Source organism: Rousettus aegyptiacus, unplaced genomic scaffold (genome assembly GCF_014176215.1).
Source record: "Rousettus aegyptiacus isolate mRouAeg1 unplaced genomic scaffold, mRouAeg1.p scaffold_m13_p_5, whole genome shotgun sequence".
Classification (NCBI taxonomy): domain Eukaryota; kingdom Metazoa; phylum Chordata; class Mammalia; order Chiroptera; family Pteropodidae; genus Rousettus; species Rousettus aegyptiacus.
The window spans coordinates 116,390,941-116,414,480 of NW_023416308.1; the positions used below are offsets into that span (position 1 = coordinate 116,390,941).

Below are 23,540 nucleotides of genomic sequence, written 5' to 3' on the forward strand. Positions count from 1 at the left end.
CTCCTGGAAGCTCTCGAAAGTTTGCAGTATTTTAACGTAGGCGCTTTCAAGGCCTCATTCATTCTTTTAGTTGTCACTGAATGCGCTTGCGTAGGCGCCTACTAGACCCAGCCCTCGGGGTCCAAGGACTCTCTCTGAATAGTGAAGAAGAATTCACTCTAAGGCTGCTGCTCCTTCGGTCCTACTAGAACCGAGAGTCTGGGCTCCGACAGGCACAGCCGGAGTCCACAGAGTCCAGCCTAGGAACCCGACGCCCTCTGGCCGGCAACCCTACAAGCCTGGAGCGGACACAGGAGCGGGTAGGGCTGCGGGACCCCGGCGCTGAGCTGTGGAAGGCGGAGCCCAGGCGGGCCCCCGAGAAGGGCGGGAATGTGGGCGGGGCCATAACTGGAGCGGCCCGGGCATTGGCTCCATGGGCCGGAGGCGGGGCTTCAAGGTCCAAGGTCTGCACAGTAAGTTCACAGCCAGATTCCGCTCCCATCGCCGGGCGGTTCTAGCTCCCGAGCTTTTGCCACCCGCGGGTCGGCTGCCTGCGTATTTTTAAGGTGAGTTCGCGCTGGGACTCTGCGGCTTGTCTGCGGCTCCCCGTCCCAGCCTGTGCCCCGGCCCCCGTCTCACCTCCGCGCAGGTCCTTTCCCGGGAGCCTCGGGCTCTTCGGTGTTTCCCGCCTGCGCCTGGGTCTTGGCAGCCACGCCCGCTCCACCTTCGCCTGCGGGGCGCCGTGCATCCCGAGCCCGAACTCCGGGTCCCGCCCTGCACCCTGCGCCCGAGCCCCACCCCACCCACGGGATCTGAGAGCGCCCTCCCGCCGCCCTGCGTCCTCTCCCGGGCTGGGGGTCGTATTTTTAGCCGGTGGTGAGGTGTCCTATCTTTAGCCATGGCCGCAAACGTCCTGAAACGGATCCTGGCTAGGCTGGGCTGCGCTTAGGCAGAGGGCGGGGAGGGGTCGGACCCGGAACCCTAGCTGGGGCTGAAGAGCAGGACCCGCGGGAGTCATGGGCGGGGACCCGCACGCCTCAGCTCTGGCTCTGCGCCAAACAGACACACGGCCATCGCCCAGGCAGGGAAGCACTGGGGAGGCTCCTCCCAGAGCTTGGAGATTCCAGCAGGGCCTCCGATCTCCCCTTTACCCCTTGATTTTCTGATTGTGAGACCAGAACCCCCCGAGAGAAGAAGATCCCGCAGACCGTCCGCGTCTGGTACGCGAACGTGCGACTCTTTGGGGGTGCCTGCCTGGAGCCGGAGGCTGGCTGGAGACTCCGGTGAGCGCCCGGACTCCTCTGGGACTGGGCGATAGTGCGGGCGCGCGCGCCATCTAGCGGCCGCGGATCCGAGCGCCGCTCAGCACAGGAACCCCTGGAGACTCCGCCGCGGGCGAGCGGGAGTCTGCACAAGCTGTGGCGGTGGGCGGGAGAAGGTGGGTGCCTGGGGCCAGGGTCCGTTGGTTTTTGGTCTTGTTGAGAGCACTGTCCCCAGATCACCAAAAAGCCTGAGGAAAGCTCTACAGTTATTTGCTGAATGAAAAACAGGGCTGACAGTGACATTGGTGTTCTCATCTGCACTAGGTAGAGGCCTCTAGCAGCCCTCTGGTAATGGCTTTATTGTCAGCCCATTACATGGATGGGGAAGGTGAGGGACGGTATCTTTCCCAAGATCAGAGTGAGTCCCAGGTGGAGATGGATTCAAGGTCAGTCTCCTGGTTTCAAGGTCAGGGGGCTGCTTTTTGAACACCCCTGGTAGAAAGTGGCCTAGTGTTGTGACAAGAGGGCCTCTGCCTCCCAAAAGTCATTTTCTCTGACGGTCCAGAAAATGCTGGGTACCAGTCAGTGTCCACTCTTTCCTGTAACTAGCTGGGTGACTTCAACAAAGTTACTTAACATCTCTGAGTTTCAGCTTCAGCCTCCGTAAAAGGCAGTGATGACGCCCACCATGCTGTGTCTGGGAAGCTGAGCAAGGGCAGCTGGAGCCTGGGGTCTTGTAGTTGCCAAATTCGAATTCTTGGGGCTTGATGATTGCAATTCCCAGCTCTCCCCTGGGTGGTTGACTCTGGCCCAGCCCTTCGCCGCTAGCCTGTTCTCCCCACATCTGGAATTGGGCGGTACATCTGGCTCTGAGTGAGACAGCTGTCAGGGACGCCCAATTTGTTGTGGAAACACTCAGCCCGTCTTGGCGCTGTGTGTTGGGAGGGGGGACGTGGTCCGGGCTTTGAGCACATCCTACCAGTCGGCCCCATTCTCCGTGAGTGAAAAGGAAGGAAAAGCCACCCCAGGACTTCTCGCCTGCAAGGGGACAGATAGGATGTGTGTCAGCATGTCCCCCCCCCCCCCCCGCATGGTGGGCACAGGTAAATGCGTTAGATGAATGAATGATGGGATTATAAGGCCTCTAGGCGCCCACTTCCTCGTCCGCCCTTCCCCCAGCTCCTTCAAGCTTAGCTGGAATTCTGCCACCAGAGAGTCATTCCTTTGTTTCCTGTTAAGCTGCAGGTGCTCTGGGAGGGGCACGATGTATGGTCTCTGTGGCTCGGTGTGACTGACCCGGGACTGACCCAGGGCGTCCGGTCCTGGGGTGGGGTTTCCTGAATGAGGGCCTGGGCTGGGGGAGTGAGAATTGGGATTCTGACACTCCTGCTCCCTCCTTCCTCCTTCCTGCTCCCTCCTGCCAGTCCGACGGCCTAGGAGACAGGGCAGTGGGAGAGGGTGAGCTCACATGGGTACCCGCTGGGTGACCTTGGACACGTTTCTTTCTTTGCCTTTTGTGCTCCGATTCTACATCTGTATCCACATGTCGGGCCAGTCCCCCCCCCCGCCCCGCCCCGTGGGAACTGGAGGCTTGCAAAGCTTCCTTTTTCTGTTAACCAGTATGATGCCCCTCTAGAGGCGTTTATTTTTCCAAATTAAAAATAGCTTTATTTTTTATTTCATAAATAATATGTGCACGTAAATAATATACATGCTTATTTTTAAGACCCTGAGTTTATAAAAGTATGAATAAGAAAGGCAAAGACCAGAAATACTATCACCACGGGAGAACCACCCTCACCATGTTGGCGACTGTCCTTTCAGACTTACAAATCATTTCATAGTAACAGGACCAAATACTAATTTTTATTGAGAACACCTTTTCTCCCACATCACTGACCCCACACCCCATCCCAGTCTAGGTGGCCCACATGACAACCTAGCGCTGGCCTTCCATGTTCTTCTCGGTTCTTATCCTGGATATAATCTTATGCAGATTTATATAGGTAGGTTCATGTACACGCATAGATGGGGAGGGGAAGCAAACTGGTCAGTACTTTCGATAAATGGGATCTTACATACTACATTTTTGCATTTTGCTTCCCTTCTTTTGCGAAGCCTTATGGGAATGCGTCCAAAATGTCTTTAGCTCGTTTTAAAAAGGGGATGATAGGAGGGTGGTTGTGATAATTAAATGAGATAGATGTGTTTGCAAAGAACTCAGCAAAATGCCAGACACAGAGCAGAGCCCCCTCCCTCCAAAAAAATATTTGTTCCCCCCACTCCATCTTCTCCTTAGGTGCTAAGTCAGGGAAGGGGACGGAAACTCTATTAGGCTCAGCCTCTCCGCATAAGGAGGAGAAAAGGGAAACTCTGAGATGACCTCACTACCAGGCGGGATGTGAGTGGCCCAAGCAGGAATGTCAGTCGTTTGGCACTATCTGCTGAACACCTACTCTGTGTCAGCCTTGCGCCGAGCCTGGGTGGGTGAGATGGAGGCTGAAAGATCTCTATCCTCAGTCAGTTGGGGAACTGAGACCCGTCTGTGAGACCCCAGGCAATTTGGCACTTGTCATGTCTCGGGGCACTGCTGATGTATAATAAGGGGTGAGTGCCAGGGCGACGGTCGGTTGTGAGCAGAGCGGAGGTCCCAGGGCAAGAGACCAGAGCCAGGACTTTGTATGGGATTTCAGGCCTGTCACTCAGGTTCCTGGGCCTCAGTTTCCCCACATGTAAAGGGAGGGGCTTGGCGCTGGTGACCTAGGCCCTAAGATGCAGTGAGTCTGTGACGGAGCCCATGCTTCTTTCAGGGCCCCCACAGCAGGGCGGCCCTCCGTGGGCTCCTAGGCCTGAGGCAGGGGGCCCAGAAGTGAGACGGATGCTTCTGACTTCTGTCCTTCTGTCCCTGACGTGTACCCTTGATGTTTCAGCTCTTCAGCCCTGGACCTAGAAAACACGAAGACAAGACCAGGGAGCGTGGCCACCTACGAGACCCCCACCTTCCTCCTCCAGGAGTTTCCAGCCCTCTGGAGAGAGAGACAGTGACTTTTGTTATCTCAATCCTCTGACTTTGTTGATTATTCGTCTTTCTTTTTCTGATTTCTTGGGCCAACTTCGGTCACACCACACACCCTACTCTTAGCCCTTTGGCAAGTTTTTGGTGTCCGAAAGCCACCTTCTGGGTGTCCCTGGTTGAGCGGTGACAGGAGGCAGCAGGAGGCCGCAGTCTCGGCGAGGGGATTGTCGCCAGCCCCGGCAGCCAGGCCTGGGTGGTGGGGTCACAATGTCCACCAAGGCGCCCATCTACCTGAAGCGCGGCAGCCGCAAGGGCAAGAAGGAGAAGCTTCGGGACCTGCTGTCCTCGGACATGATCAGTCCACCGCTGGGAGACTTCCGCCATACCATTCACATTGGCAGCGGTGGTGGCAATGACATGTTTGGTGACATCTCCTTCCTGCAGGGCAAGTTCCACCTCCTGCCGGGGACAACAGTTGAGGGACCCGAAGAGGACGGCACGTTTGACCTCCCCTTCCAGTTTCCCCGCACTGCCACGCTGTGTGGGCGGGAGCTCCCTGAGGGGCTGTCCCCTCTGCTCAAGAATGCTGTCTCCCTCCCGGTCATCGGTGGGCCCCAGGCCCTCACCCTGCCCACAGCCCAGGCCCCACCGAAGCCCCCTCGCCTGCACCTAGAGACCCCTCAGGCCTCCCCACAGCCTTCGCCACAGGAGGCAGGGAGTGTGGATATCTGGAGAATTCCAGAGACTGGCGCAGCCCACAATGGGCTGACCCCTGAGTCTGAAGCTGAGGAGCCCTTCCTGTCCCACGCCAGCTCCCTGCTCTCCCTGCACGTGGACCTGGGGCCTTCCATCCTGGACGACGTCCTCCAGATCATGGACCAGGACCTGGGCCACATGCAGATCCCCACATAGGACCCGAGGTGGGCCAGGCTGAGTGCCCAGGCTGGGGTGAATGCCAGAGGCAAAGGGCGGACATGGTCCTGGCCCAGAAGTCAGGATCCCAAGGTCACTGCGTGGTCACTGGCCAGCAACGTCTCACTTTGGGCCTCTGTTTTCCTCCCTCCCACCGTCTCCTCAAGGGCACAGTGCGCCTCATTGCTTTCCCCTGAAACCTTTGAGGACACGTGCAGCACTCAGCCCAAAAGCCCCTGAGCGCCTTGAGCCACCTGGACCCTCACCGCCAACTGCCCTTCCTGCCCTCAGCACCCTTAGACGAAGGCTCTGCTAAAATGGACTCCCCTCTCCCCTCCCTGCTGCCTCAGCCCCCTCTGATGCCCTGATTAGGGTTGGGGGAAGAGGCAGGGCACAGCCAGCCAGACATTTGGTGTCACGTCCTAGACTGTGTATGGCATTGGTGATCGAATGTCCCTCTCTCTACCCCATCCCCTCCCACATGACCAGGAGTTCTGGTTGCAATAAAACTTGTTGCTGCTCATAGTTGTGATCCCCATACCCTTGTCCCCTTGTCCCTGAAGATGGGCCTGTCTCTGTGAGCTGGATCGGCCCTGGGGGAGACTCCAGCCCCTGCCTTTTGGGAGAGTGCACCTGATTCCGAGGGCCCAGGGCTGGGAGGGATCTGACAGTGCTGATCAGCAGACTCATCTCATCAGTGTTGTTTATTGCACGTCTGCAGTGCAACTTGGCATGCTCCAGGTGCTGGGGACACAGGACGCGATACCTGCTCCCCTGGAGCTTAAATTCTAGGGGGAGGAGGACAGTAAATCTGTAAGCAAGTACGACGATTTCCAACAGTGCTAAACACTATGAAGAAAATGACGCGATCGGGCAGCAGTATGGGTGGTGTCAGGGTACTTTAGGGTGATCGGATGTGATTCTGAGCCAAACTGAGGTCAAACAGACATATGCACAGGCATAAGCAAAGGCACCGAGGCGCCAGAGTGAATGAGAGAAGCCGCCGTGTGGTGAAAACGGCATTGACCTCTGAGTCTGACCTGCCCTGTGTGAGGCTCTTGCCTCGTTTCTGAAATGGAGTCAGTGACACCTGCCTCGTAGGGTTGTGGAGACGACCAGGGATAACGTTTGGTTACAGTGTGTGACGTAAAGGAACTGGAAGCTCAGGAGGACAGGACCGAAGTGGAAAGCAGGTTGGAGTCAGAACAGTTGTGCTCGCGGGCTGAAGCTGAGGATACGAGCTGCTGAAGGATTTGGAGCCAGAGAGACACGTGGTCAGGTCGCCACCCGGGCCAAGCGGAAGATGGACTGAAGACCGAAGGGGAGGAAGCCTTTGCATCATGAGGCCTGGACGGGGCGGGGACAGTGGGGACGAAGAGGAGGGGAAAGTGTAAGGTGGGGCTTGGTGTCTGGAGGCCAGTGCTGGCCTCGGTGGTCCTCCTCTTCCCTCTCAGTGGGTTCATTTCTACCCTTTTGACCCTACAAATCCCAGACCCCACCTCACCCCCAGCCTTTCCTACCTCCAAGGAGAGATTTCATACTAGAGGCAGAGGCAGAGGCAGAATTGGATCAGGAGACATTCTGCTTGGCCACACAGGTTTTGTTGTTGTTGTTGTTGTTGTTGTTGTTGTTGTTGTTGTTGTTTTGGTGATAAATTTATTGTGGTAAAATATATATAACATGAAATTTACCATTGGAACCATTTTTAAGTGTATGGTTCAGTGGCATTGAGTACATTCACACTATTCTGCAACCATCACCATCTCTAGAACTTTTTTCATCCTCTCAAAATAAAACGACATCCTCATTAATAAATAACTCCTCGTTCTCCCTTCCCCTCAGCCCCTGCAACCACCTCTCTACTGTCTCTGAATTGGACTTCTCCAAAGACCTGATAAGAGTGGAATCACACAGTATTTGTCTTTTTGTGACTGACTTATTTCACTTAGCATAATGTCTTTAAGGTTCATCCATGCCGTTGCCTGTATTGCAATTTCCCTCTTTTTAAAGGCTGGAGAAGAGTCTGGGCAAGATAGTGGAGCGCATAAACGCCGCGTTTGTCTCTTCCAATGACCACATTAAAATTACAACTAAATTACAGAACAATCAATCTGGAAAACAATCTAAAGACTAGCTGAACAGAAGTGCTATCACTAAGGATATAAGGAAGAAGAAGCCACATCGAGGCTAGAAATGAAAAATAAATAAAGACTGAGTAATATGCCATTGTCTGCATATATGCCACAGTTTGTTTACCCATGCATCTGCCGAGACACCTGGGTTGCTTCTACCTTTAGGCTATTGTGAATAACGCTGCTGTAAACATGGGTGTTCAATATCTGTTTGGGTCCCTGCTTTCGATTCTGGTGGGTCTATACACAGAAGTGGAACTGCTGGATCATATCGTCATTCTGTGTTTATTTCTTGGGGAACCACCATCCTGATTTCCATAGCAGCTGCACCCTTGTACATTCCCACCAAACTTTCTGTTTTTAATCTGAACTTTTTGCCATCAGTTAGAGAGTAAGGGGTTCACTATCTGTACCGGTATCTGAACCCATGACTGTGAGACACCAAAGCCTATACTTAACTGCAGCCCCCTCCCCTCGCAGGGGCTCAGCTTTCAACTCAGATAAAGTGTGAAGGCAAAGGATAGGGAGCTAAAGGGACAGCACCTCCTTGCCTGTGGGTTCCCCCTCAGCGCTTGGGTGGCCTGTGTCTGTCTGCCTGGGAAAGGAAGACAAGAAAAAAAGGACATTTTCCTTAGAGCTTCGCCCAGCAGGAAGGCAGAAGCTCACCCTGGACCTAAGTTGAAGCCAGAGTAGCCTTGAAAGGGGGCCATTCTTGCCCTGGGTCCCCTGGACCTGCTCCCACCCACCCTGCATCTGGCACAAATCCAAAGGCCCTGGGAAACCACTTGGGACTGCCATGCCAGGTGGAGAAAGAGAACTAGAAGGGGCCCTGAAGCATCAGATAAGCTTAACTCAGGATACCCGCTTCCGCCAAGGTAGCCAGTGTTCAGGCACCATGTCCTATAAATCCTACCCACGAAAAGGAATTCTCCAAAATAGGGAGAGAAGTTGTTGGACAGCCAAAAAAGAAAGACAAACACCCCTGTCTTAGATACCCAACATTCCTGATGCCCTTATTCTAGCATTTGTTCTTAAAATGTTATCTATCTATCTATCTATCTATCTATCTATCTCTATATATATAGAGAGAAATATATACATGTATTTCCTCCCTGCCGTAACGCACGTATCCCTCTTTCTCTGACAGGAGAACAGCCAGGTGCATGTCTCTGAAACCTGGAGCAGAATTTGATAATAGAGGAAATGTTTACTGGTGTTATGAGGGTCACAGGCTGTTGAGGACAGAGAAGAGATCTCCAGTTCTGTTGAAATGGAGGTCTGGGTGATTTGGTTAGGAGCCATTTCAAATGAACTAGTGGGAACAAAATCCCTATTAACCTTGGCATTAAGACTTATAAATAAGTAAACAGAGATAAGGAATATAAATAGAACATTTTCTGTGAAAAGGTAGGAGGAAATGGGGCGATAATCAGAGGCAGACATGGGCTTAAGTTCTGTGCTTTTTTTAAAAAGAGGCTATTAAGCCATGTTTGTACACGAGTTTGCATGATTCAACAGTGAAGGGGAAATGAATGTTACAGATGCGAGATGGGTATTTGCAGGAGGGAAATTTTCAGAACCTAAGTGGAGGGAACCACCTTAGACAGGAGCTAGGGACACGAGGTGGATACCAATGAAGTTGGTAGCTGAGTTTGGTGGCATGAAGGTGAGGTAACTTATCAGACCTCAATATTTAAGCCAAAGAACTGCCCGGTTCTAGGTGTGAATTTTCCTCTTCCTAAAGCAGGCATATGGTTGGCGGCCCGAGTGGACTGGGCACTACTTTTATCTTCCCAATCCCTCGGGCAACTGGTTAATCACAAGGTTAAAAGTCGGCCAGGTAGCAGGGGCGCGTACACTCCCTCTGGCCCATCTCTGGGGCGGCCGGTTTTCACCAATGTCTCGCCTTTGCCAGGACAGAAGAACCTCCCGGCGGCCTCCTGCTTCTCCAAATTGGAGAGACGGGGCTGGAGAGAGCGGCTCGGGGCGCGCGCCCGTGTCCGCCGCGCATGCGCGTCGGGCTCGGCGGCGGCCCGGCCCGGCTCGCTGGCGAGCGCGCGCGCGCCTGCGCAGAGGGACGAGGAAACTGGGTCCCCGTTAGGTCCCGGCGCCTGCGCGCTGTGGGCTCCGGGCCTCCCGGCCTGAGGGAGAGGAGCAGGGAAGATGGCGGCTGTGGTGGAAAATGTAGTGAAGCTGTGAGTGGTCGTTCCTTTCTCTCCTAGGCCGGGAGGTCTTGTAAGGGCACTGGGAGGAGCGGGCGGTGCGGGAGGGAACGAGGCGAAGAGAGGGACGTTCCCGGGAAGGCCATGCTGCGACTCCTGCTGGGGAGGGCAACAACAGGAGACTCTGGAGAAGACGTTGCGCTTCTTTGGAAACTTGTGGAGGCCCTGAGGGGGGCACACGGGAGCTCCTCACGGGCAGCCTCCCCGGGCTCTGCGGGGCCGTGCGGTCCGAGCGCTCCTTCGGGCTTACGGTTTCCAGACTATGGCGTCCTCGTTGCGTTCGAGAGAGACAGTCCCGGGCTCGCTCCCGAGACGCCGCAGTCCGGAGGAGCCGGGCCGAGGGCGGACCCGCAGCGACCCGTGTCCCCTCGAAGCGCCCCCCGGCCCCAGACCCCTCCCCACCGGCTGCCCGTCCTGGAGCAACAGGCTCGGCAGCTGTGCGCGGTGAAGCACCGCGGAGCTGTTTTGTGCCAAACGGCCCCGTCACTTGGGGGAGGGGGGCGTCTTGGGTACCTGGTACCCAGGACCAGAAATATTCTCGGGGAGAATTTGTTGAAGAACAAATACAGACGGGAAAGAACTTGAGGAGAGAAGGCCTTGGCGCCGGCCGATCCCAGCCGTCAAAACACGGCGACAGCCGGGACGTCTTCGCAGCCTGCAGGGCGTCTAGGTCGGCAGTGCCCTTGCGCTGGGCAGATGTGAGCAAAGTTAAAGGTGACGGTGGCCGGGGAGGTGGCCTGCTAGCGCCGAGTTAAAGATGCTGTGGGACTTGATTTAACCCAGCCTCCTCCCCGAAGAAGAATCTGGATGAGTTTTGGAATGGGTTCATGCCCCGTGGGCGAATAGGCAGCGGGCTCCTTTTTAATCGGGCCTGGCGCTAGGATAGGGCGATTGATGGAGAGCTGTCTGTTTTGTCTAGTCTGGGCTTTCGGATTTTGACTGGATGACAAGGTAATACCGGTTTGGGAACTATCCTGAGGGATTCACAGCTTCTCATTTTCGTCTTTGTGGTGGGCTGAGCCCACTCTTCCCAAGAGCCTTTTATGAGGGTACATAGCTTCTCCCCCCGCCTGGAGCCTTTTCTTTGAGAAAGCTTTCCCACTTCCATTAAGCTAAGTGCCTTCTCCTCCTCTTATGTGTTTTTTTTTTTTTTTTTAACTTGCTTTCAGCTCTATCCTGCTGCCTCTTTCAGCCATCCCTCCTCCCAACCAACACTATTATCTTTCTCTCTGATCTGCCCACTCCAGTTTCCCCAGCTCTTTCTTCAGGCTGACATTTCTCTCAATTTAGAAGTAAAGCTGTTGATCTACCTTTTATATAGTTATTCCTGACTCAGACGTTCTTTCTTTGTTTCTCTGCCTTTCTCTTTGTTGACTCCCCCCATCCAATTGTAAGGGGAGGTTTTACACAGGTTTCATGCTTCTCGAAAAAGAAAGCTTCCACCTTAGAAATCTTACTATACTGGGGGATTGTCAGACTTGTCTAGGTTTTGAGAGTTATATGTAATGAGATTTTTCATGTTGAAAGACTATCTTCGGGAAAATAGGATTGCTAATCCTTTTGTGTAGTGTTAGAAATGAGAGGTTGCCTATTAAATAGAGCATGGCTTCTTATTTGTCTTTAAAGAGCTGTGGAGATCGTGAGGGTCACCAACGACTGGTTCCTGAGTACCAGTAATGAGAAATGAACTTTCTTCTCGGTTGCAGCTTTAGAGGGCTGTGGGTCACAATTAATACATTTTCCTACATAACTTTCTCTTGAGAAGGGACTTCCATTCTCACCCAGGAAAGAGAGGCTTTTCTTTTGCTTTTCTTCATCATGGTGTGCCTACTCTTCTGACAGCCAAGGTTATACATCAAGATCAGGATTACTAGCTCATCTTTTCTGACTTGTATCCTGTTCTGAGAGAAGAATTTTCATATTCGTAAATTCTGTCTCTCCCAAATGTGGTGTCAGAACTGAACTGGTCTTTAAGGTGTCTTATTAGGGTAAAATAATAGTATTAAATAGTTGTGACTGCTGACTAGTTTTGAAACCTTCTGAATTAGACAACAAGCTCTAGAGGATAATATTAGCTTCAATTTCTTGCATTAGGAGCCGTCAGTTCTTAGGAGCTCTCATTCTCTCTTGCTCTCTATCAGATCCCCCACCCCCACCCCCGCCAACTTGTGTTTCATTCCCAGCGCTTTTACACACGAGACAGTTTGCCCTACCTTCTGAAATTCCACTTAACTCAAAGAACTTTGATAGAACATCTCTGAATCATTTTCCCAAAACTGTTTCCAGCTTCTTACTCTGACTTTGCAGCTCTCAGCCCTGCTGGCCCTTCCTTCCATTTGACTTCCAGTGTCAGTATCAATTCCCATCAGCAGAAACAAAGGAGCTGCTGCACTCAGCCTTGTTTATCCAATTTTCCTCTGTTTTATGAGGACATGGCTGCCTCCTAAAGGCAAGCAAATGTGAGCCTGTTCATCCTCTCCACTCTCCAACACAAGATTCATGCCTACCTCAAATTAATCATTATAGCTCATTGAATCAAGCCAGGCTGTTTTGTGATGTCACTGCCTTGAGTATGTGTGTGTGTTTCATTTGCTGGGAACATGCTAAGCTGTGCCTAAGTGGTCTATTGTGGCTGCTCAGTGAAAGCCTCTCTCAGATTCCAGAGCAAGGTTTGTTGGCATAGCTCAAGTTATGGATGTAAGCAACAGAGATTCACTCTGTCTAGCGTCTCATGCGAAGGGGTCTCTCTCAGAATGTTAGAGCTTATCTAGTCCAACTTCCCCAGTCTATAGCTATCCACGTTTATTTGGTGACTTTCAGCCAGGCCAGGTCTTTTTACTTCAAATCAAATCAAGATTCCCCAGACATGTTCACAGGTACTGGGGATACTGTAGGAAAGAAATTACCTCTGCCCTCTGTTTATTTTGTTTGATCAAATATATAAATATAATTGTTACAGTGTAAGTTGCACTTACACTAAAGTGCTTATTAAACCCTGATGGATGAGAACAAGATTGTTTCTATATATATTCTCGTTAGAGCCAGATAACTTCTGGCACGGTGCAGTTTTCCAGCTTCTAAGAGCGCTTAAAGGTTTACCTTTGAATAAGATTTCAAACTGAGTCTTATGATTCCAGGGTTCGTTCTTATATAATTTGATGGTGTGAAAATGGAGACGAGCCTGGGATGGGCTTTGAGCAAACAGGTGTTGTGTTGGTGTAATGGTACTTGGTGAACAGTTGGCTTCAAGCAAGTTCGGGTATTTTCAGATGTTTTCCATTGACTATAAAATTAGTATACAGAATTAATTAGTTGGCTAAGTATCTAGTTCAAAATTCAAATGATATAAACAAATGTGTAGGAGAATGTTCCCTAGTCACCTCGTTTTTCTTCCTGGAGGTCTACAGTTTCTTTTCCACCTCTTTGTTTCATAATTGGTGGCATCCTATCAACTTCTCAGCACTGAACCTTGCTTTTTTTTTTCTGGTTGTCTGGGAGATTGTTTAATATCAGTACATGAAGAGTTTCCTTTTTTATGAATTTTATGGATATACTGTAGTTTGCAAACTATATTTTAGTAAGACCCCCAGACCTTATTGAATTTTTTTCCTCTTTCGTAAAAAGGAACTAACCTTCACTTAGAGTCATGAAGGTTAAGAGAAAAAGCATCTTAAGCAGTACAGGGTTTGGACTCATGAGAGGCACAGGATGAACATTAGTGTCTTTTCCTCTTTGTGGGTTAGACTTAAGTCTCATTAGACACATGATGAAATCATGTGTTCCTGATGGTAATTTATTTGTAAAGTGCCTTTTCTCGTAATGGCTTCGTGAAGGGGCTCAGTGTCCCATGAGGCAGAAATGGAGGCAGATAGAACCAAAGCAACAATCTCCCAGTCCCTTGAGCCTTCTAAGGAACCAGATGGCAAGGGAGACGGATAGTTCAGCATGCTATGCTCTGCCCCTACCCCCCAACACGTATATACACACACGCGCCTGAATTTTGTCTTTCCTGCAGCCTGGGGGAGCAATACTACAAAGATGCCATGGAGCAGTGCCACAATTACAATGCCCGCCTCTGTGCCGAGCGTAGTGTGCGCCTGCCTTTCTTGGACTCACAGACTGGAGTAGCCCAGAGCAACTGTTACATCTGGATGGAAAAGCGACATCGGGGTCCAGGTGAGGGTCCAGACTCAGGAGCACAAGGAGGCAGAAGCTCCCTCATTTTAGGGATGAGCCAGCTGAGAGGGTTTTCCCTATTTCCACCCATGGATGAATATGACCTTCCCGCGATTAGAAGCCCAGGGAAGAAGAAGCAGACATATTCACACCAGCATCTTGGTTTTCTGCACGGCTGCTCAGCGGAGGCCATTATTTGGCCTCTGCAGAGCTGTGTATTAGCTAAGGCCCCTGACTTTATAGTTATCGTTCTTTTCCATAAACCGTCCCACCCCACCCCTGCCCCCAGCACTGCCCATATTCCTCCTTTGCTCTAGAACTCAGGTGGGTCCTACTCATCTAGAAATTATTTTCTAGGACCAGGTTAGGGCTTGACTCCCTTCTCTTTCTTCTTTCCACAGGTTTGGCCTCTGGGCAGCTGTATTCCTACCCTGCCCGGCGCTGGCGGAAAAAGCGGCGAGCCCACCCTCCTGAGGACCCAAGACTTTCTTTCCCATCTATTAAACCAGGTAAAGCACACTCCTCTCTGAGCAGAGGCATGGCCTACTGCATGATAAGAGGCCCGCTAATTTCCTCCGATGCACCAGGCTAATGCTGAGATCCTGAAGATAGTAAAATGCATAAGATATAGTTCCTTTTTTCAAAGAACTCAGTCTAATAAAAAGAGATAGGTAAACAGATCAGTTATGGTGTCAAGTGGACTAGGGTGTCTTGGTTCCTGGGCAGCCAGAGATCAGAAGATGGTGACTGGCCTGTGGCTGACCTACCATAGTAGACCCAGAGCAGTCTGCGTCCAGCCCTCCTGAGCCTTGCCTTATCCCGACCTTGCCTGCAGACACAGACCAGACCCTGAAGAAGGAGGGGCTGATCTCTCAGGATGGCAGTAGTTTAGAGGCTCTGTTGCGCACCGACCCCCTGGAGAAGCGAGGTGCCCCAGATCCCCGCGTCGATGATGACAGCCTGGGCGAGTTTCCTGTGACCAACAGTCGAGCACGGAAGGTACAAGATTAACAATCTGGCTAAGGGCACTTTGATGAAAACCAGCTCCCTGGTCCTCAGAGGCTGCCCAGGAACCAGAGTGGGAGCCGAGGCAGTGGGCCGGGAGGCAGGCCCCCGGAGTGGTGTTCCTGCTTTGCCCTAAGCAACGCTGGTCCTGACTGGCTTCAGTGTTACTGTGCAGTCTTTCCTGCTCCTCTCCAAGTACAGACTCTCCCATCTGTTCATCTTTTGTCATGAAAGATTTTTGGTGCCTGGGGTTACATAGGTATAGCAGACCTGGCCCCTGCCAACAGGGATGATAAAACTATACATGAAAATATTAAGAGCTGGAGATACTCTGGACACTGCATTGAGTGCGTTTCTGTCATTTTCTCCAGTCTGTACAACCTCACGAAGTAGGTACTGTGGTCCCCATTTCACGTACAGGGAGGCTGACTCAGCAGTTAACAGAACTCCCTCCGCTTTCCCCCCCACACCACTACCACACCACCACCACAAGGCCACACAGTTGAGCAACAAAGCTCTACATCTAGGGAGTGAGGTGCTGGAAGGGAACCACTAGTAAATGTGCTCCTGGGCAGCAGGTCAGAAGCAGGAGAGGGCATGGCTCCTCGGGGCATCAGGGAGAGCTGAATGGAAACATGGCATCTGATCCAGCCACTTGGGGATGGTGGGAAAGACATTCTCGGTTAGGGAGCAACGTGAAGAGCAGCAAGAAGAAGGAAAGGCCAGAGCATTGAAGGGAGAGGGAATGAGATTATAGGGCGTCGAAGGGCAGCAGCGAGGAAAGAGGCTGGTGGAGAGGGGCCAGGTCACAAGGGAGGTTCTGGGTGGCCTTGCCAGTGTCATCGTTGGAGAGGTTTTGGGTGTACTTATTTCTGTTGATCTTAATGTTCCTGTCCACTCAGCGGATCCTAGAACCAGATGACTTCCTGGATGATCTTGATGATGAAGACTATGAAGAAGACACTCCCAAGCGTCGGGGCAAGGGGAAATCCAAGGTGAGCATCCAAGGCACTTCCTGCAGCCTGAGGCAGGGGAACTTGGCAACCACTTCCAGGAGAATTTATCTCGTTAGCCTACACACCTTAAGAGCATCTTTATGCCCTTCTCGGCAGGGTAAAGGTGTGGGCAGTGCCCGTAAGAAGCTGGACGCTTCCATCCTGGAGGACCGGGACAAGCCCTATGCCTGCGACAGTGAGTGCTTCCCGAGTGGGTGGGTAGTCCTTGCCTGGACCCAGCTCCTGCTCAGGATGTGAGGAGGGAGGGCTGTGTTCTTGCTCAGAATGGTAAAACAAGCCTGGACTCTTGTTCTGCCTGCTGACTGGTTCCTTCTGAGACCCCTGGGAAGCCCTGGCCTCTGCTGCCTGACGGGTGGGACCTGCATGCTCTGGGAGAGACTTCTGCTGTTCCCCTGGGATGGGGGTGCCGGTGAGGGGGCACACAGCAGGCAGAGTCAGTCTCTTGATAGACGGCATCCAGGTCTGCTGGCCCCAATCTAGCCAGGGCCCCAGGAGTCCAACACTGAGTTTTTCAATGTCTGCTCTCGCCCCCGCCTTTCTCTGACTCCCCACTTCTGTCCCTCCACCCTGGGAGCACAGTCGCCGCTGGGGTTTCTCTCTCGTTTGTTCCGCTTTCCTGCTGCCGCTGCTCCTGTCTCAAGTGTATCAAGGCCTTCTTCTCATGACTTTTCTTTCTGTCTTTCAGATAGTTTCAAACAAAAGCATACCTCGAAAGCGCCCCAGAGAGGTAGCTCTCTCAACTTTTCAGACTTTTGGTTTTCCTATCCCTTTTTCCCTCCTCCCTTGTTCCTCCTGCCTTTCTCATCTCCTGTAATGCTAGTTTAAAAATCTCTAGACCGGCCTGGGGATAGGAGAGATGGACCTTCTATTGCGTTCCAGTCCTCAAAATCCTCTAAGTTGCCTTTATTGCTGCTTGTCTCCCACAAACTTGCTGCTAGGGCTGCTCAGGCCCATTGCATGGGGTGGCTTTAAAAGCATTGTAAGGAACCCATTACAGCAGATCCGTCTGCTCCCCTTTCCCCAAAACAGATTCTCGGTGGTCAGCTAATGTTCTCCACCATTCCACCACCTCCTCCTCCCGTCCTCTCCCCCTTCCTCTCCTGCCAGCGCCCTTGCTCTTCTCGGTATCACTGCTCAAAAGTACAAGATGCCTTGTGGGGATCTGCTTTCCTTGCTGATCGGTGGGGTTGGGCAATGCGCTGATTGGGAGTGTCTTTGAATTTCTTTGGGGGCCAGCTACCCCAAAGATTCGGTAGGTTATCCCCAAGAGACCCAGCCTCTACTCCTTTACCCATATTGGGCAGAGATGGGCTCTGCGGTGTATCTGGGGTAGCCTGAGCCTCCCACATTTACTGAGAGGGATAAAAACTTAGATTCTCTTTCTTACCTTTCCTCCTTCATGCCACATTGCAAGACTGTAGAAATTCCCTTTCCTTCCTCTCCTGGAGCTCCCCAGACTTCCTAGGGCAAATGGTAGTGGGGCCAAGGCTCAGCCCTCCCCGGGCAGCAATGTGAGGGAGTAGAGGTGGCTGTGGACGGAGGTTTAGTGGGAAGAAGAGCCTTAGAAGCTGGACAGCCCCAGGTCCTGATGCTCCCGGCCAAGGGGAGGTGGTCATCAGTAAAAGCGTGTCCCAGAACAGAGCCAGTGGGCGCGGGTGGTTGCCTCTGCCTCAGGTGGAGCCCCACGGCAGAGGGGCGGAGATGTGGCACTCTCAGATCCTTACGCTTTCTCTGCAATCTTCTCTCCCATCAGTCTGTGGGAAACGTTATAAGAACCGACCAGGCCTCAGTTACCACTATGCTCACTCTCACTTGGCTGAGGAGGAGGGCGAGGACAAGGAAGACTCTCAGCCACCCACCCCGGTTTCCCAGAGGTCCGAGGAGCAGAAATGTAAGCTAAGTCATCGGAAGGGGCCAGCAGGAGTTGGCCTTGTTATAAAAAACTTTCAGGGATGTTGAGAGGCCCTCCTAAGACCCCCATGGGTATCATCAAAGTTCTTATGTTTTTTCCTGCAGCCAAGAAGGGTCCCGATGGATTGGCCCTGCCCAACAACTACTGTGACTTCTGCCTGGGGGACTCAAAGATCAACAAGAAGACAGGACAACCCGAGGAGCTCGTGTCTTGTTCTGACTGTGGCCGCTCAGGTACTTCCAATCCAGGGGCAAGGGCTGCTGCCGCCGGCGCCCAGTCGCAGCCCCCAGGCGGCTCTCGGCTTGCCAGCTTCCAGTAGCCGTCGCAGGCAACCAGGTCACCCCACCTCTCTCCCCTTTCCAGCTGCCTTTTTCACTTATTCCTTCTGCCCTTCCCCCGCAGGGCATCCGTCTTGCCTCCAGTTCACCCCCGTGATGATGGCAGCCGTGAAGACCTACCGCTGGCAGTGCATTGAGTGCAAGTGCTGCAACATCTGTGGCACCTCTGAGAATGACGTGCGTGTCCCCACCCCTTCTCAGCTTTTACTGTTTTTCCCACAGTTCCCTCTAAAGTGAGCTTGCTCTTAAAAGGGAGCAGGACCCTCCCCAGCATCCCAGGTGGAACTTTGGCAGGTGTTTATCTGCTTGTGTCAGACACTGCTTTAGGCACTGAGGACACTAAACAAGACAAACAAGACCCCTGCTTTCATGGAATTTACGTTCCTGTGGGTACAAGCAATGAGCAAAGAAATGAGTTCCATTTTTATGATATGCTTTGAAGAAAACAAAACCAGTAATGTGGCAGAGAGTCACTGGATGACTGACTTAGTTAGAGATGGCTTTTCCGAGGAAGTGATGTTGGTTTTCAGGTTTGGATGATGTAAAGGAGCTGGTCTAAGAAGCTTTGGAGGGAGAGACTTTCCAGGAAAGGAGCAACGGGTGCAAAGGTCTTGCGGTGGACAAGCATGTGTGCTCAGCCGGAGACTTCCTGCATTGGTAGGACAGGTAGAAGGTGAGATTGGAAGGCAGGCACCACCAGGTCTGAGGCGTTAATCATGGGAGTGATGTGACCTGTCTTATATTTTAAAAAGATAACTGAATGCTCTTTGGAGAATAGATTGTAGGGCAGTGGTCCCCAACCTTTTTGGCACCAGGAACTGGTGCTCCCATGAGAATCTAACACCTCAAGATCTAAGGCGGAGCCTGTGGGTGATGCTAACACTGGGGAGCAGCCGCAAGTACAGATGAATCTTTGCTTGCTTGCCGGCTGCTCACGTCCTGCTGTGTAGCCCGGTTCCTAACAGGAATGGCCCAGGGGTCGGGGACCCCTGTTGTAGGGTACACAGAGAAGACCATGAGATTAGTAAGGCAGCTGGTAGGGTCCAGGTGGGATGACAGTGACTCGGAAGGAGGCGGACAACAGTGGCTTTCTATCCAGAGATGCCCGTGTCTATTCTTACCTGCCACCTGTCCTACCTCGCTTGGAAGTAGCAGCGGCATCTACAGAAGCCCTCATTCCTATCTGTGCCCAGTGGACCAATGCCCATTAGTCATTCACCATTGCTCATTCACGTCCTCCCTTCCTCTTCTATCTTGCCTTCTCTAGGACCAGCTGCTCTTCTGTGATGACTGCGATCGTGGCTACCACATGTACTGTCTTACCCCATCCATGTCTGAGCCTCCTGAAGGTAGGTTGCCTGGATCTTTCACTCAGCAATTATTTTAGTAACTTGGACCATCACCTGTACAATAAATGAGTGGTGATATGTCCTTATCAGTGATATATCCTTTGAAATTAGAGAGTAGGCGCTTTGCCTCCACTCAGGTCAGAATATTTTCCTAGGATTTCAGCTCGAGGGTTAATGTTTGCTTAGTATCACCAGATACCTTTGTGAACGTGGAACAGCAGCAGCCAGAGAGAGAGCAGACGCTGAGCAGAGGACAGTTACTGGAGGGCGTGATTTGTTTTCCTCCAGCCAGTGCAGGAAACTCAGTTCATAGCTTGTCTGATGTGAAGCTCCAGTATTAGCTCTTTGCACTTGACAAAATTGAGTTCATTTCCACCCGACCTGAATGGGTTTTGAACCTGGAGCCTGTATGGGTCACTGCACCCCTCCATTCGTTCGCAGAATAATACTCCAAGTTTATGGAAGCTTTTCGAGGAAAGCAGTGGTGGCACCAAAAAGTGGCTGCCTCTCCACCAGTCCCCGTCTAGCCAGATTTCTATGCTAAACCCCTTCCTTTTATAGAAATTCAGGAGCTTACTCAGGAGGCTGTGAATGCCCCAGCACGAAGGATGTGGGCCAGCATTCCAGGCTCACTGTGATAGAAGCTGATTTGTGATACAGGTCACACTGCTGTCACCCCCTAGAGGAGGCGGCCACTAACAAAGTCTGAGAGTCCTTTAGCAGCTGCAGGGGAGCATTCAGCTTTTGTCATCTAGCATTCAGCTCTTGTCATCTGTCATGCTGAGTTTATAAATTTACTTTGAGGAGAAGTAGTCAGTTCCATGTTTTATTTTTTTAACCATAAGATATCAATTCACCGACAAAATTGTACATTAACTGTAGAAGAGCTGGCCTCTTGAACTTCCGTCAGACACTGAGGTAGTGGAGAGCTGCAGGCAGCTGAAAGGGGACCCCGTAGAAGCCATCAAACAGCGTGGACTCTAGGTCAGAGGTTGGCAAACTGTGCCCCATGGCCAAATCCAGTTGAAACAAGTTTGTATAGCTCTTAAGCTAAGAATGATTTTCCCATTTTTAAAGAGAGTTTTAAAAAATAACCAAAGCTATATGTAGCTTACAGAGCCTAAAATATTTAACTCTTCACAGAAAAGTGTGTCAGCCCTTTTCTGAATGTTGACCTTTGGGTTAGAAAGGACCTATCTCTGAAGAGCTTAGAAAAGCTGTGGGTTTTTTCCCCCAGAATAATGTCCAAATACACAAATGTATAATTATGCTTATTATTTTAAGGTATTAAGGGCTAATTCTATATCTCAATCATAGTAAATATTAATAAACAAGGTATGAGCCAGTTATTTTTCTTGTAAAGGACGTGATTTATTTTTCTTTGAAACTAGACTTGAACCTAACAAGTTGAGTCTTCATAGTTCACCCCCTTCTCCTCTGGGTCCTCAGCCTTTACTCAAACACCTAGTGTTGGTGGGTCACCCATCTCATCTTTCCATGGTTTTCACAAAAAGCTATCTTGTGTGGAATCACAATTAGTTTTCCTAGAGCCCCTGTTCATGATCTTTATTCTAACCATGGGGGCCATGAGAACTAAGTCTAGTTCTTCTATAATCACAGATCTAAAGCTAGGATGCTTTAAGAATTATATGCGCCCAGGCCCTTCTCCTAGAGATTCTGATTTAATAGGGCCAAGAGGGCCTAGGAGTCTGTATTCCGAAATAGTCCTCCAGGTGATTATTTCTTTATCTCTGTTGAGAATTATTTTTCATGATATTCAAAGACCTGGTGGTTTCTCCCGGCCGGGCCGGGATAACGGAAACGTTGCTGCTGCGGAACATCTCCCATCGTGCTTGTAGCCCATTGTGCTACTAAGTAGGGGTGAGGTGGGAGTGGAAGGACAGCAGATGAGGGTTGGGCGGGACTCACCTGGGACCCACCCTAACCCCATCGTGCATCTCTGCAGGAAGTTGGAGCTGCCACTTGTGTCTGGACCTGCTGAAGGAGAAAGCTTCCATCTACCAGAACCAGAATGCCTCTTGATGTGGCCACCCATGCTCCCCCCATGCATCTAGGGCTGTTTCTCTCCTCTCTTGTTTCTCATACCCACCTTTCCCTTCCTCCTCTCTTTCACAAGTCCAGAGAACCTGGGGTGGTCGTGCCAACCTGCCTTTGGCAGCAGCAAGCTGAGGTGGCAGCTCTGCCTGCCTCTGGCCCCATGCCCTCAGGAGAACGGAGCAGCATACCGCCCACCCCAGGGTGCACCTGCGAATCCCGCTCCTCGCGGCTTTCCACGAAGTGCATTCACTCTGCCTGCCTTGGGCCCCGGCCTGGTGATCACAGGGTTCAGACAGTGTCCTCTGAGAAAGAGTGGGGGGCATCTCAGTTCTCTCTCTGCTTTACCTCCACTCTGGTCCCTGGGGTTTTCCCTTTCCCTAGAGGCAAGCTGGGCCAGGCGTAGCGGGGAGCAAGCAACTGAGCGAGCGGAGGTGGCGCTTGGGAGGACTTTCCGTGCCCTTCCTGCTGCTTAGCCCCGCCGCCTCCTTCCCCCAGAGGGGCACTCTGTGGCCCTGTTCTTGCTACCCAGGATCCTTTGCCCATGCCAGGATGTTCTTGGTCACCCTCTGGGCCCCGCCTTGTCCCACCCCAGGGGGGGTAGCAGCTTCACCCCGAGTCTTCCTTGTGCTTACCTGGCTCACTCTCACAGGTGGTCTCTAGTGGCCACAGCATTCCCACCCTTGGAATTTCCTACCTTCCGCCTCCTCATTCCCTTTGGTTTTGAGGGGAGAGGGGAAGCATTGGGAGGCCGGGCCAGCCGCTTGGGGGTCACAGGGAGACGTTGGATAATGTGCCTGTTTTTTAACTCGATGAAAAAGCCTACCTCCAAAATCCCCTTTTTGTTCTTCCTGGACCTGGGCATTCAGCTCCTGCCCTTAACTGAATTGGGAGCCTCTGCCTCCTGCTCTGTGCATCCTGGCCCTGGGGTCACGGGGAAGCCACATAGACATCCCATTCTTCCCTTGCACGCTCGCTAGCAGCTGGTAAGGTCTTCACATCCTGATTCCTCAGTTTTCTGCCTGGTGACACTGACATTAAATAGTGGGAAGGACACTCCATGCCAGGACACGCTGGAGTGGCCATCCCCTTGGCCTGGGCAGGCCCTAATTCACTGTCGCTTTGGAGTTGTGTCTTTTTTCTTCCTCGCTCTCTCTTTCGTTCCTGTATTCTAAACATTAGTACAAATAAACATTTTTACACAGAGCCTTCTGCTGGGCGGTTTGTCTCCTGACTCCCTTTCCTGGTTTTGAAGGCTACTTCATTCTAAAACTTTCTTAGGACAGTGATTTTTAAATGTTTATAAATATAACCTCTTCCCCCAAATTAATTTTTTGCTGAACCCCAGTCTGTGAAGCAGATACAAAATTACATATTTTAATTTCTTATGTAAAGCAAGTTATAACAATTCCTTGTTATAAGAAATAGCGAAGTTGTTTCAGTTAATACAAAATTCGAGTTAAAGTCAACTTCAGCATTCTGTTCATTTCTGTATTTTGGTTGATTTGGAGGAAATTCTGCTAGATTTGTATATGCAAGTGGTGACAGGTATATAACAGTTTGACCTTGCAATTTGAGATACTTAAAACGGGTTTAGAAGCTTGACTTATGTAAATATAAAAGAATGACACAGGAAAACTAATGACATCACGATGGGACACACGAAAGCTTTGTATGCGTAATGAGCGTGAGCAGAGGCACGGCAGCCTTGCTCGCCCGCCCTTGTTCATTCAAGTGCGGCGTGTGTGAGCTCACCCCACGACGTGGCACTGTAACCTTCCTCGGCATGGTTATGTGCACAAGGACGAGTTTCTCTGCATCTAACATTTTGACAGCTTCCATAGTGCATATTATGTATCTCACTTGAGTGTGCTTTGAAGTTAAGATTTGAGTCAGTTCTAAACCCCCTGAAATATCTTTAGGGTTTTCAGGAACAGTCTGGAAGTCACTTTTACCTAATGGTCGCCTGGGCCATTGCCTTCAGTAAGTGCTCTGTGTTGGGAATTGTGTTAGGAACAGAAGGCAGCCTCTATCCTCACGCTTTTTACATGGAAGTAGGTCAGGAGTAGAGGGAGTAAAGCAACGATCCTTGGTGGGTGAGTAGTCTAAGGGCCAGGAAAGGTGAAACAAAAATTGTAAAAAATGATAACTCTGTAGCAGACACAA

The 23,540-nt window shown here is 51.4% G+C and overlaps 2 protein-coding genes across 5 annotated transcripts; both read left to right on the top strand.

The window, feature by feature from the left end:
* The first annotated feature begins 445 nt into the window (after nt 1-445).
* On the top strand, nt 446-7,395 carry CDC42EP2 (CDC42 effector protein 2). 3 transcript variants are annotated; one of them, XM_016119342.2, is made up of 2 exons: nt 446-545; nt 4,172-7,395. In XM_016119342.2, the coding sequence occupies exon 2, from the start codon at nt 4,525-4,527 to the stop codon at nt 5,167-5,169; it is 645 nt and encodes a 214-aa protein (XP_015974828.1). In that variant the 5' UTR covers nt 446-545; nt 4,172-4,524; the 3' UTR covers nt 5,170-7,395. The 3 variants fall into 3 exon arrangements, with proteins under 3 accessions (XP_015974828.1, XP_036077228.1, XP_036077229.1); XM_036221335.1 differs by lacking the exon at nt 446-545 and adding an exon at nt 587-1,262; XM_036221336.1 differs by lacking the exon at nt 446-545 and adding an exon at nt 1,296-1,687.
* Nucleotides 7,396-9,387: 1,992 nt separating this feature from the next.
* DPF2 (double PHD fingers 2) lies at nt 9,388-22,581 on the top strand. Of its 2 annotated transcripts, XM_016119340.2 has the most exons (12): nt 9,388-9,496; nt 13,539-13,699; nt 14,101-14,208; nt 14,535-14,698; nt 15,607-15,699; nt 15,817-15,895; nt 16,406-16,447; nt 17,474-17,611; nt 17,737-17,865; nt 18,035-18,147; nt 19,238-19,319; nt 21,286-22,581. In XM_016119340.2, exons 1-12 carry the CDS (start codon nt 9,465-9,467, stop codon nt 21,360-21,362), a joined length of 1,218 nt encoding a protein of 405 aa, XP_015974826.1. In that variant the 5' UTR covers nt 9,388-9,464; the 3' UTR covers nt 21,363-22,581. The 2 variants fall into 2 exon arrangements, with proteins under 2 accessions (XP_015974826.1, XP_015974827.1); XM_016119341.2 differs by lacking the exon at nt 16,406-16,447.
* Nucleotides 22,582-23,540: the final 959 nt, after the last annotated feature.